At 44.2% G+C, this 12,863-nt stretch overlaps 1 protein-coding gene across 2 annotated transcripts in view; it reads left to right on the top strand.

Annotated features, from left to right (window-relative positions):
• Positions 1 to 11,239, top strand: part of LOC119209576 (calcipressin-1-like) — a 13,182-nt gene extending 1,943 nt beyond the window's left edge. Inside the window, exons 1-4 of one of the 2 annotated variants that reach the window (XM_037458997.2) lie at positions 5,202 to 6,107; positions 6,961 to 7,134; positions 7,655 to 7,814; positions 9,684 to 11,239. In XM_037458997.2, the coding sequence (XP_037314894.1) occupies positions 6,003 to 6,107; positions 6,961 to 7,134; positions 7,655 to 7,814; positions 9,684 to 9,868 (624 nt within the window). In that variant the 5' untranslated portion in view covers positions 5,202 to 6,002 and the 3' untranslated portion in view covers positions 9,869 to 11,239. Of the gene's footprint in view, positions 1 to 5,201; positions 6,108 to 6,960; positions 7,135 to 7,654; positions 7,815 to 9,683 lie in introns of those variants that run through there. The other variant, XM_037458989.2, reaches the window with a different exon arrangement.
• Positions 11,240 to 12,863: the final 1,624 nt, after the last annotated feature.

Raw genomic sequence — 12,863 nt, 5'->3', positions numbered from 1 at the left:
CAGTGGACTTCATCTTTTACCTTTTAGGACCCGTTTTCATCCTGATACAACATTCCAGTCTCATGATGTCTGCTTTTCTCTTGTATCACTATTTGGTTTTCCCTAGAATAATTTGTAGGCTCCATGCCAACTCAGAGTACTACTGCTGCGTATGGTTGCGTACCAAAAACTGCGGTGTCTATATGACTGGTACCTAGCGGACTGAAACGCAACGCAGATTCTCTTTTTTACACAACTAATGACTCTATCCTGGTAGTAAGTAACGATAGCTACTTTAGCTATAGAAATGATAGGCTAGCTAGCCATAAACCTTCTATCTATATTTGTTTAAGTCAGTGTTTCCCTACCATTATATTGGAGGGGTGGCCCGCACTCCTAATTGCGCACGGCAGTTCTGTCCGTGTAGAGAGCGCATTTGAGTTAATATATTTCTCATAGTTTGAAGTCAAAAAGTAAAATGTTTTGTGATTTCTTTCTTTTTTAAGCATTGCTTCAGGCTCGGTTTAGGCACCTGGTGCTGGGTGGGGCTTAGTGAAAGTTCAATACATAGGAAAATTTGATAGGTCTACTGCTTCATCACTACCACTTGTATGAACTTTATTGATCTGAACGACCAGATAGGCATTGTTTGCCCTGTGACGAGGTGGACCTCTGTTAAATGCACAAGGAAACGTTCCGTCTGCACCGCAAAAAGGAATTTGTCACGGGAAAGAACACAGAACTGTTCAGAGATGAGGGAGGGTGTAAGTATTGGTCATTTGAATTTGACCCGAGGGAACTGGAATCCACCTAAAAGTACAAAGAGTGTTTGAATGTTCCTTGTCTTAAACCCTGGAAAAAGACAAACAGTGCCAAGAGGACTTGGTCCAAAGTGACACATGATTCAGTTTTTAATTGATGAGAATCCACCTATCTGTTAATAATGCTTGAAAACAATGTGTTGAATATTTACTTCCTTCAAGGTTGCAATACATGTCAGCACATCCATTCAGATGTATATTTTAAAGCTTACAACAATATTATTTGATATTTATTGCTCACACGCAAAGGCTTTCTTTAATGGCTGTAGTTTGGGCCTCACTCCAAAAAGTGTCAACAGTTATGATGTATTCCTTTTAACACGACCCTTTCTCTGTGCTGCAGGCTAAATGCATGAAGCTAATGAAGTGGTGAATCCCTCACAGGGACCAGGCAGCATCACAGCAGTGTAAAGTAGAGGTTACAGAGATAAGCACAACCTGTTAAACTTCCTTTTAAGCAAAGACGGTATTTAAATAGTAAATAAGCTACAATAATTGTGTGATCTCTCTAATCATATAATTTTAGTGTTAGACAATATATGAGCTGATGCCTGGCCGCTAGTGTAGCGACCACTGCCCATCCTGAACGATTCTTCTTGGATTATTTCTTCTACCTGGTGAGGCAAAGTGCTGCTTGAGATGGACCGCTGCATTTTAATTTGGTGAATCAATTCCCTCCCTGCTAGCTCAGCATCAGCCTTCCAATGGAAGTTCTTAGTCGGACCAAATGACTTTCACCTTGGTGTCCAACACACCAGCAAGATGCAATAAAAATGTAGCAGCTGCCTATTACCACAGCGCTGTGTGCACCATGCATGTGCACACCTGTGTGTGTGTGTGTGTGTTGCCGATCTCTCTGTCTACTGAGGGAATGGAAAAAATGGGAAGATGAAACAAAAACATAGGGATGGAAAAAATGCAGGGCTGTGCACATGCTTACATAGCAGCCACAGCGGGCGAGGTCTGCAGATGATTAGCACCTCCCCACACACACACACACACACACGGTAATGTTTAACATCAACAAACATCACTTACATGAGCGCATCGGCTTCACTGTTGGGAAGCTCAACACTTTTTTTCCATCCGACACACACACACATGGATCATTTGACCATGCAATAACACTTACTCTCAGGGAGCCTCAGACATCACGTACAGACTGGACGTGATGTCTGATGGATTACGATTAGGGGTGTGACGATTAAGGGTGTAACGGATCACAAACCTCACGGTTTTGGATAACGGATCAGGAGTCGCGGTTTGAATCAGCAAAGAACAGCACGGCGATATGCCAATATCATATCACGCTGCATCTCACCTAACAAAGGCAATACAGAGAATAGATTGATGGATTACCATACTCCTAAGAAAACACATGTTGGATTTGCTTAACTGTTTTGTCAACCGGTTGCTCAAACTGTGTTGTTTAAATAGGAAAACCAATACATGAAGTAAATCTTGCTTAACTATCTTACTTTAAATGGACATGATATTCCTACATTGTATAACCACAACCACATTATGTTAGATTTACGGCTTGCTCTTCAGTGTTTACCTAACACAAATGCATATTATAGTGGTATGTTTTGTGTTAATGCAATAAATATTTAAGTCAAATGACTACAATTTAATTTACTGAAATTCACTTAAATCTTTACTATTCCCTGGAAGCATTAGTGCTAATTTGCTCTTGCAGTTTGTTTTTGAGGACCTGCACCTTGGTGGAGAGCTTGTTCCGAATCTAATCCCATCTGAAGAAACTTGAAAGTGTATCGCAGGTCGTTGGGATCAAGTTCAAAATGTAGATTAGGCCAGACAGTGCTGTGCAGCCCTTTGCCACTCTCAGGTCTTGCAGCACTGTACGTGCATCTGTTCCCTCCTCTCCCTTGTATTCCAAAACGTAGATCGCCATTGCAGCCTAATCAACATCCTTAAAATGTTGGACAGAAACAGTGTTATTCAAGAGTGAACATCTTCAAGTTGCTTTAGGATAAGACCGGTAATTGTGTTCTTCTTGTCAATAAATCTGAAAAAAAGTCAAGATACACAAGGAATTGACATATTTTCCTATTATGAAAGACTTGCTTGTGCCACAGAACTCCATTGTACACAATGTTGTACATTGTACACACTGTGTAGAAACACACACAACAATTAATAATTGAGGAATATACAGGAGCTTCATTTTTTATTTCAGCAACTTGTATTGTTAACTTGCAGTGTCTTTTCTCAATTCTAAATTCACATCATATTTTTAAAGTGAAGAAATGATATTCACCTCTTTATATATTCATATATTTATACAAAAATCAAAACATGGAGAGACCAACATTTGGTTAATGGTTGCCTCAATTTGTAAAATTTGGTGTGTGATGTGATGCTCATCATTACACTTCATATAAACAAGAACATTTGAGTGCAAGCAATCTTATTAACAAAGTATTTATATCAATGAACTGATGATGTGAAAACCGGTTTATTTCCGGTCCAAGACCAGAAGTAAACAAAGTTGCGTTAATTACATAGATTAATGCGTTTATGTTGACGGCCCTACTTTATTCCAATGAAAAAAACGAATAATTGTAGTAATTGAAAATGACAAGATTATACATTGTGAACAACGTTCCATTTCTTATAATGTAATACTATTCTTTATTATTCCTACTATATTGTACGGTGGCCGAGAAGGTTCAGACAAATACAAAAGCAACAACACAACCGCAAACGCCACAACACAACACGAACGCCGCAACACGAAAATACAAAAGCCACATCACAACCGCAAATGCCACAACGCAACACGAACGCCGCAACGCAACACGAACGGCGCAACACAACACGAAAGCGAAAACGGAAGTAGCTGCCCACGGGAGCGAGCGTATTTTGGAGGAACGCCCACGGGAGCGAGCGTATTTTGGAGGAACAGAGCTGGAGGATGCCAGATCGTTTAAGAAGTAAGTGAAACATGATTCCTTGCGGCTACAGTTAAAGTAAGGAATCATGTTTCACTTACTTCTTAAACGATCTGGCATCCTCCAGCTCCGTTGTTACGTGCCGACTGGTTTTTGAACCTACTGGTTTGGCTACGCGTGCGTGTTTGTTTTGCCCCGACAGCGGCACATGTTGTCTGCCTCGGTCACCTGATCCGTCACACATTCACAAACATATTGCTGAAAATGTTCAAAATGCATCCCATATCCAATGCAGCGATTATGATTGTATAAGTGAGCACTACATCACTGCTACGTATAAAGAAATAAATAAAAGAACATACGTTTATTAAAAGATTACTTTAACTGTTGTGATGTGGCTTTTGTATTTTCGTGTTGCGGCGTTCGTGTTGTGTTGTGGCATTTGCGGTTGTGATGTGGCTTTTGTATTTTGTGTTGTGGCGTTCGTGTTGCGTTGTGGCGTTTGCGGTTGTGATGTGGCTTTTGTATTTTGTGTTGTGGCGTTCGTGTTGCGTTGTGGCGTTTGCGGTTGTGTTGTTGCTTTTGTATTTGTCTGAACCTTCTCGGCCACCGTAATATTGACATACGGCAGCAGGTTGTTGGTGACCCAAAAGAAAACCCCTTCGCAACAAAACCCAACGCATGTGTTGTTGCTGCTAAGCACTCTAGAGCAGAGGTCCCCAACCACCGGGCCTAAAATCTGCAATGAAAAGGTAAACTAACAATTGCGTCTCTCTCAATAGAAAGGCAAGGGGCATTTATGACTTCCATGCTGGATGCAAGCAAAGACTCATGTTTTTAACCGTGTGAAGCATTCATACATTCGTTAACTATAATCTTGTTCTTGCTCGGTTTGGAGCCCAAATTGCTGCCGCTGGGGTGAAACAGGTGTGCGACAAAAATCCACAATAAGCATTCGGTGGTCTACAAGCAGGGCCTGGACAGGCTCCTGTTGACGTTTGAAGGTCTTCTTCCCAACCCAGGAGTGTTTAAGTACTTGCACAAAGTGCAAATGTTGGCGAGCGGGCTGCACAGCCTGCTCTTGTTTTTCCAACTGCCGGCTGCTTACACACACGCACATGCACACGCACACAGAAAATCACACACTTCCCTTCCACTTGAAGCGCTCTGCTATTAATACCTCATAAAGTATGTTATCAAACGGCATACTTTCCATGAGCACCACCTCTACACCACCTCTTGCGTTTCATCCCTCCATCCTGCATTCTTTCTGCCCTGCATGTCTCCTTCCTTCCAATCGTTTCTTTTTTTCTTTTTCTATTCCTATCCATCCTTTCTATATTCTCTCTCCCTCTTTGTCTGCCAGCTGGCCTCGTCCCCACCCCACACCCCACCCTCAGCTTCCTCCATACCAAGACTGACATGGGTTCTGCACTGAAGAGTCAGCTGATGCGTCTTTGGTATGTGTGTGAAATCAAGAGCTGTGTGACTCTTTGTCACGTTTTCCATTCCACAAAGAAGTACAAATGCAACAGCCAATTAATGACAGTTTGCTCAGCGGTGATGTCATTATTTTCCAGTGTCTTGCCGCACACGCACACAGAGCCCTCTTTTCTGTTTGATTAGTCAGCATTGGCTAGTATCTGTTGTTTGAGGTCCAAGCAGAAAAAACAGAAAGAAGCCGTTCCTCCTTCCTCCACAGGCAATTGGCTGTTGGTGAATAAACGAATGAATGAGAGCAGGTTGAGAAGAGGGAGGGGTTTGTGTGTAATGCGTCATCGGCTGGCACACACTCATTTAAGTGGCAATGGAGCAGCAGTAGAAGAGAGAGAGACATAAGAGAGCAAGCTGAGAAGAGGGCCATTGACATCTCCTGCTCCACACCCAAAAACGGTGGAAGATTCCTTCAGTGAGCAGCTGCTGCAGAGCTGAGTTGAAGCGAGGTCTGCGTGGTACTGGGATTGAGCGCTGAAGAAGAACAGATCCAAACCAGATAACCTTGGACCGGTTAGGAGGCCGCGTGTTTACTGCAGAGTATCGCCGACGTACTGGACCTGTTCGGTGTGAAGACGGAAGAAGAGAAGCTACGGCTTCACCACCCCCAAAGAAGACAGGGGTGCTGAAGGAAACGGACCAGCTTCCTGTTTAAGGAGCATCTATCACCTCCCCATCATCTGCCACCCTGGGGAAGGCAACGCTCCACCGGTCTCCCCGATTTCCCCCTTCCTCTTCATTATCATCGCCGCGTGGCGCCCTGACCTCCGGTATCCGTTCAAAAAGGTTTTGGATGCCCGGATCCCCCAGCATGCACATCAAGACTACCAAGTGTAACCGCTTCTGCCTGGTCGCCTCGGTGACCAACCAAGAAGTGTTCAACCGTCCTGAGGCCCAGGTAAGAGAGCAGTCCGACTAGCGTCCTCGGTGTTCTGAATACTTCTGGATCCAAGGCACTGTGACATATCACAGTCATATTATCTCTGAAATCCCGGCAGTGTGAACAAGAGTGTCAGCTTATGGCTACTGATGAATCTATCTATGCATTCATGTTTGTAGATGTGGGCTCTCTGGACAATCTTCTGTGGCTGTGCAGCTCACAAAATAGCCATTGTGATTTTGTAGTGAGGTCATCTGGGTTATCTGGGCTGTCTGAATTTCTAACGCGGAGGATTGAGTGAGTTTCACAGAGAACCACATGCGGGCGGGTTTGATGTGATAACAAGAGACTCCTCTGACTTCATGACTCGCAGCCACTGGTTGACTAGTCAAAAGCTGTTAATTTCCAAAGATTTGATTTTAGGATCTTAGATTCAATACCAGTCACCATTTTTCAGTCTTGGTTAGGCACGTCTGTATCTATATATAGATATACTTATCCTTATGAGACATGACTGGTTGTAACATTGGCCGCGGTGAAGAGGAAGCAGCAGTTAGCTGCAGACGTAGTCCTTTTGTGGGGAACCCCACCCTGTCTGCTGGCGCCGCAGCAGCTCAGCTGGTGGTCTGCTTCTGAGAAGAGCCGAGTTCTCTGCTCTGCTCCCCGGTTCATTGTTATCTCCTCCTGTCACTCTGATTGGTTATCTAAAAACAAGGCTCCCCCTCAGTCAGACCCAGTCAGGGTACACAGGAGGGGGGCGGTGTTTTTATACTTCCAGCCTCATAACCGTATTAATGGATGCCTCTGACTCACACTGCTCACTACTTTCACACAAGTAAAAAGCCTGACTTCCTCCTCCGTCTCTTTCCAGGTCACTTTTGAGGCCTTGTTCCGGTCATTTGACCCAGAGGTGCAGTTCCAGTACTTCAAGTCTTTCCGGCGAGTGCGGATCAGTTTCAGCGATGCTTTGGCTGCAGCCGAAGCCCGACTCCGACTCCACAAGACGGACTTTAGCGGCAAAGAGATGAGACTTTATTTCGCCCAGGTAGGTTTTTTGGGATCTTTGTCCACAGGCTGCATTGGTAGGATGCCTACAGAATTTATTTAGACCCACAAATCCTTTAGTATGAAGAGCTCCAAGTTGTCGGGGACCTTTGAGTTCAGTTAACGATGAAGTGAAATTACTTCAATAATTACTTCGATATTACAAAACCATGCAATGTTTTTTCCTCCTGCATTTATTTTTACACAATTTTTTAAATCCCCCTTTTTTTGGTTTGATTTCAGAAAGACTTTTTTATGAAGTGGGGTTTTCACACGCTTCTAGTTCCTCTCAGCTATTGTTGATGATTTTAGCTGCTGATAGCGGTGCTGCAGGAAAAGGCTAAGGAACATGTCACATTAAATCAGACCAATTGAGATGTTTTATTCCAACAAACAAGTACAATAACTATACTATCAATATATACTACACTGCCTATTATATACGGTGTCGTAATGCCTTTTTATGTCTACATATTTGTGAGCCAAAATGCATTTTTAGTCCAACTGTCTTGTGTGTTCAGTCCGTCCATATAGGGAGTCCTCGCCTGGAGCCGCCCAAGCCAGACAAACAGTTCTTGATCTCGCCCCCCGCCTCCCCTCCCGTCGGATGGTCCCAGTCTCTGGACGCCACGCCGGTTGTTAACTACGACCTGCTGTGTGCCATCTCTAAGCTCGGACCAGGTACACCACCTCATGCCATCACAGGGTTCATGAAAGAGCGGTGGGAGGAGTCAGCGTCTCGACCAGAGCGTGATTGAAGGATCACTTCACTTTTCTAATGATGATACAAAATCAATCCATCAGCACAGTGCACACGGTCTCCTCAGTAAAGTAGTACACGCATCACAAACTCCAGCTAGTGTGTGTTTGTGAGTGTGTGCATTGCTGCTTATCAGGACCCACTCTCACATAGTTATTGAATACCCAGTGTAAGTCGCACCACCTAAATTTAGAACAAAAAAATGTGCATATATATACACTCACCGGCCACTTTATTAGGTACCCCATGCTAGTAACGGGTTGGACCCCCTTTTGCCTTCAGAACTGCCTCAATTCTTCGTGGCATAGATTCAACAAGGTGCTGGAAGCATTCCTCAGGGAGTTTGGTCCATATTGACATGATGGCATCACACAGTTGCCACAGATTTGTCGGCTGCACATCCATGATGCGAATCTCCCGTTCCACCACATCCCAAAGATGCTCTATTGGATTGAGATCTGGTGATTGTGGAGGCCATTTGAGTACAGCGAACTCATTGTCATGTTCAAGAAACCAGTCTGAGATGATTCCAGCTTTATGACATGGCGCTTTATCCTGCTGAAAGTAGCCATCAGAAGTTGGGTACATTGTGGTCATAAAGGGATGGACATGGTCAGCAACAATACTCAGGTAGGCTGTGGCGTTGCAACCATGCTCAATTGGTACCAAGGGGCCCAAAGAGTGCCAAGAAAATATTCCCCACACCATGACACCACCACCACCAGCCGGAACCGTTGATACAAGGCAGGATGGATCCATGCTTTCATGTTGTAGACGCCAAATTCTGACCCTACCATCCGAATGTCGCAGCAGAAATCGAGACTCATCAGACCAGGCAACGTTTTTCCAATCTTCTATTGTCCAATTTCGATGAGCTTGTGCAAATTGTAGCCTCAGTTTCCTGTTCTTAGCTGAAAGGAGTGGCACCCGGTGTGGTCTTCTGCTGCTGTAGCCCATCTGCCTCAAAGTTCGACGTACTGTGCGTTCAGAGATGCTCTTATGCCCACCTTGGTTGTAACGGGTGGTTATTTGAGTCACTGTTGCCCTTCTATCAGCTCGAACCAGTCTGGCCATTCTCCTCTGACCTCTGGCATCAACAAGGCATTTCCGCCCACAGAACTGCCGCTCACTGGATGTTTTTTCTTTTTCGGACCATTCTCTGTAAACCCTAGAGATGGTTGTGCGTGAAAATCCCAGTAGATTAGCAGTTTCTGAAATACTCAGACCAGCCCTTCTGGCACCAACAATCATGCCACGTTCAAAGTCACTCAAATCACCTTTCTTCCCCATACTGATGCTCTGTTTGAACTGCAGGAGATTGTCTTGACAATGTCTACATGCCTAAATGCACTGAGTTGCCGCCATGTGATTGGCTGCTTAGAAATTAAGTGTTAACGAGCAGTTGGACAGGTGTACCTAATAAAGTGGCCGGTGAGTGTATAAGCCGCACTGGTCTATAAGCCACAGTTGTCCACACGGCGGAAAAATTAGTTAATCACATTGCCGTCTCCAACGTCTCACCATTGATTCATTAATGGCAAGTTTACGGGCATCATATGCATTCCTACATGTATTTCTCATGACGAGTGAATGATGCGCAAAACTATCTTGCTTTCAGGCGTTATTCCGTAAAAAATGATACCTTTGAGCCGCAAAAACAGAATAATAAAAGACAGAAATGTAAGTTAATGTGTGTCATCACTAAGAACCATTCTGACATCACAACGTCATTCTCAGTGACCTAGTGTCCCCCCACCCCCCTCCTGAACTTCATCTTTGTGTGATTCCAGGGGACAAGTACGAGCTCCAAACTGCCACCCCCACCACCCCCAGCGTGGTCATCCACGTCTGCGACGACGAGCGCGGCGACAGCTCTGCCCCCGATGACAGCGACCAGGACGACAAGCCCCGCCCCCTGCGGCAGAAGATTGTTCAGACGCGCCGCCCCGACTTCACGCCCGAAGCGGAGCAGTGAGCAGCAGTATTGGCGGAGAGCTCGGCGCGCTCTCGGGGCTTTTGAAGGTTTGGGGACTTCGGAGAGACTCCCGAGCATTTCATGAGGCGGAGGGACATAACCTGTGTCCAGTGCTGCATTCATGTCCTAAGGGAATGATGGGAGATAAGAGCTTCTTCCCGGGCAAAACACTGATCACATGAATGTCATATTTCGAGTTTGTGTATGAGAGACGCAGCTGGAGGAAATAATAGTGATAAAATGTAGGAATTTGTGTATCCTCGTGTTTTGTTCGTAGTATGATGACGAGACTCAGCTGGATGTTTGGTCTGTGGTGATATGTTGAGTAAAAAAACCTGAAGGTACCATGACCAAGTTAGTGTTTGTGATATGTCAGAGGCAATAAAGTCTGTAGGAATCGCTCCAGTAACTTGGATGTCGGTTATTCCCACGCGATATGAATGCAGCATCACTCTGACTCGTCGTGTCCGTCCTCATGTTGACTTTGACCGAGGGAAAGCATTTTTGAATTGGTCACTACGTGTAGATATCATAACTTCAGTCAGCTGTAGAAGCTGAAGAGCGACCGCCAGCTTTTGCCTCCTCTTGGGAGGTCACGTGGATGCTGTGCCACCCCCCCCCCCCCCCCCCCCGCCCCCCATCTGCTCCATCACTGTGTGACAGCTTCACCTGCAGCTGTTGAGTGGTGGGCATGTGGTCAAAGCTTCCTCTCATTGTACAGACCACCCTTCATCACAGAGAGGAGGGACTTGTGCCTGGCTGGGCTCTGCTTGTAGTTTAGCTAGCTGCTGAAGCTAACTGACATTTCCCTTTCCTCACACTCACAAAGCGGCCATTTTAATGTGAGGGCTTCAACGACACCAACCTTTGATATGCTCTCTGTAAACAACAATCAGGGCTGACCTTCGACACTGGCTGTTATTGTGTGAGACTAGAGTGAAGCGCTGCGTTTTGTGTTTGTGTGTCTTTTCCTCCTCTGACAGCTGTGCTAACCGTCCTGCTACTCAGACTCCACCAGTGTGGATGCGCTCACCCTTTTCGCTTCACGTTTGTAACTAACATGTGTTTTTGATACTTCAGTGAGAGCACACAGCTGTGGGGTGTTTGGTAATAAATGTATCGGATATTTCCACTAGCTTCTCTGCAATTCTCCATAAACACTGTCCAACAAAGGGTGAAGTAGTGTACCATTTCCTGTATGATGTAATCTTGACATTCTCTGTAGTTCTTACTCGTGCAGGCTTCTGGTCCACGTCGTTTGTGTGAAGCTCTTTTTGTGGAGGCTCTTCACTGCAGCTGCTGAGATGTTGAAGCACTGTGAGGAGCCCGACTGTCTCCACTCATTCAGCATTAAACAAAGATCCAACTGCACACGGCTCTTTGTGGTTCCTTCACATTAGCAGTTTTTGAATAACTGCAAAACTGGTTACTCTGGTTCGCCTGTTTCCTTTCGGTTTGTCTTTGACATTGTGTTTTGACAAAGTACCCCGTGACATAAAATGAGAAAAGGCATGCCACTCTTACAAAAGTTTGGTTATATATATATATATATATATATAATTTGTGTTAACAAGCAATTGAACAGGTGTACCGAATAAAGTGGCCAGTAAATCATCATCACATGGATGAAAATCTGCAGCACCTGGATAATACTATCATGTTTACATGGACCAATATCTCTGAGGAATGTTTCAACACCTTGTTGAAAGTACGCCATGAAGTAAGTCCAACCTTTTACTAGCAAGGTGTACCTAATAAATCATTGTGTATCATGCAGACTGTTAAAACGTGCAACATTATGTATCCTGTGTTTTGGTTAACACATAACACTTTCATTTAGATATTGTTTTCAATGACAATCCCTACATTTGATTTCAGGAACATGGATGTTGTTATTTAGCTTGTACTACAAGATAAATGCAAAAGAGCAATGTAGTGAGTTTTTTAATATTCCATGGTAATGTCAGCCTCACTCAGCTGGTTCCGGTGATGAAGAAACGTCAAATTAAGACTTCTGTTTACTGTTAATCATGTTGATGGATGCAGAATGAGGGTCAAAGGTGTTTAAAATGTTAAACCCAGAAATGGTTGACATGGCTTGTTTCCTTAGAATTGTTTTAAGCTCTTTTTTAAGAACTTATTCAGGGACCTGCGTTTCGTATATTAGTATCAGTAAGGATCCTTTAGGCTGTTGTCTGGATCTTTGTCTAACTGACTTTGAGCTGCACCACAGCATTAAAACCATACAAATAATATCAAGACGTTGTGACATTATGCTCTGCTTACCTCTGCTAGAGAAGCAGCAGCAGCACACTCTGCTGTTTGTAAACTCAGGTGCAACAACCCCTGGTATTCTTTTCACTGCTCTCACATTGGTGTTCCCAGTGGTCCTAATAAGTCCCTCCCACTCAGACAAAGTAGAATAATATTGTTATATAATGTAGAGATTAAAGAGCTGTATTTCTATTAAAAGGCTTTCCTTTGGCCTGTTCCTAGCCACACTCTCCACCCGAGAGGCGTGATGTGTTCAAGGTTTACTAAGTGAGTTGCATATTATTCAAATAGTCCCATTGTACTGCAAACACTACCACACCTCACTAAAACCACCTGTATGGAAACAAGAGGACAAATATGTCCTTTTCATTTGAAACATGACCTCCATGGTGATCTGTGGATTTGTTCTGTGTGTTTCATATATTCATCTCTACATGAACCCTGTTTGCCTTTCTGAACTAATGAACTCTGAACTTTGCTTCATCATACGGTTAAATACTTTCTCCAAACAAAGGCCAGCATTACCTGTAATAATCATGTGTTTCCCATGGAGCCTGAAGGCATCATTAGTGGGCGTGCCTGTGGACTGCCAGCACATGTCACATGACACACTGCTGAGCTGTATGCCTACAGCCACAGGGTGTCACTAATGCAACGACCTTCTCTTATATTTTACTCTCACTAAATGTTGATGTACTACAGACTTAAACAAAGTCATTTT

Source organism: Pungitius pungitius, chromosome 3 (genome assembly GCF_949316345.1).
Source record: "Pungitius pungitius chromosome 3, fPunPun2.1, whole genome shotgun sequence".
NCBI classification, from domain to species: domain Eukaryota; kingdom Metazoa; phylum Chordata; class Actinopteri; order Perciformes; family Gasterosteidae; genus Pungitius; species Pungitius pungitius.
Note: the sequence above shows the minus strand (reverse complement) of the source record. Positions and strands in the feature narration are given on the sequence as shown.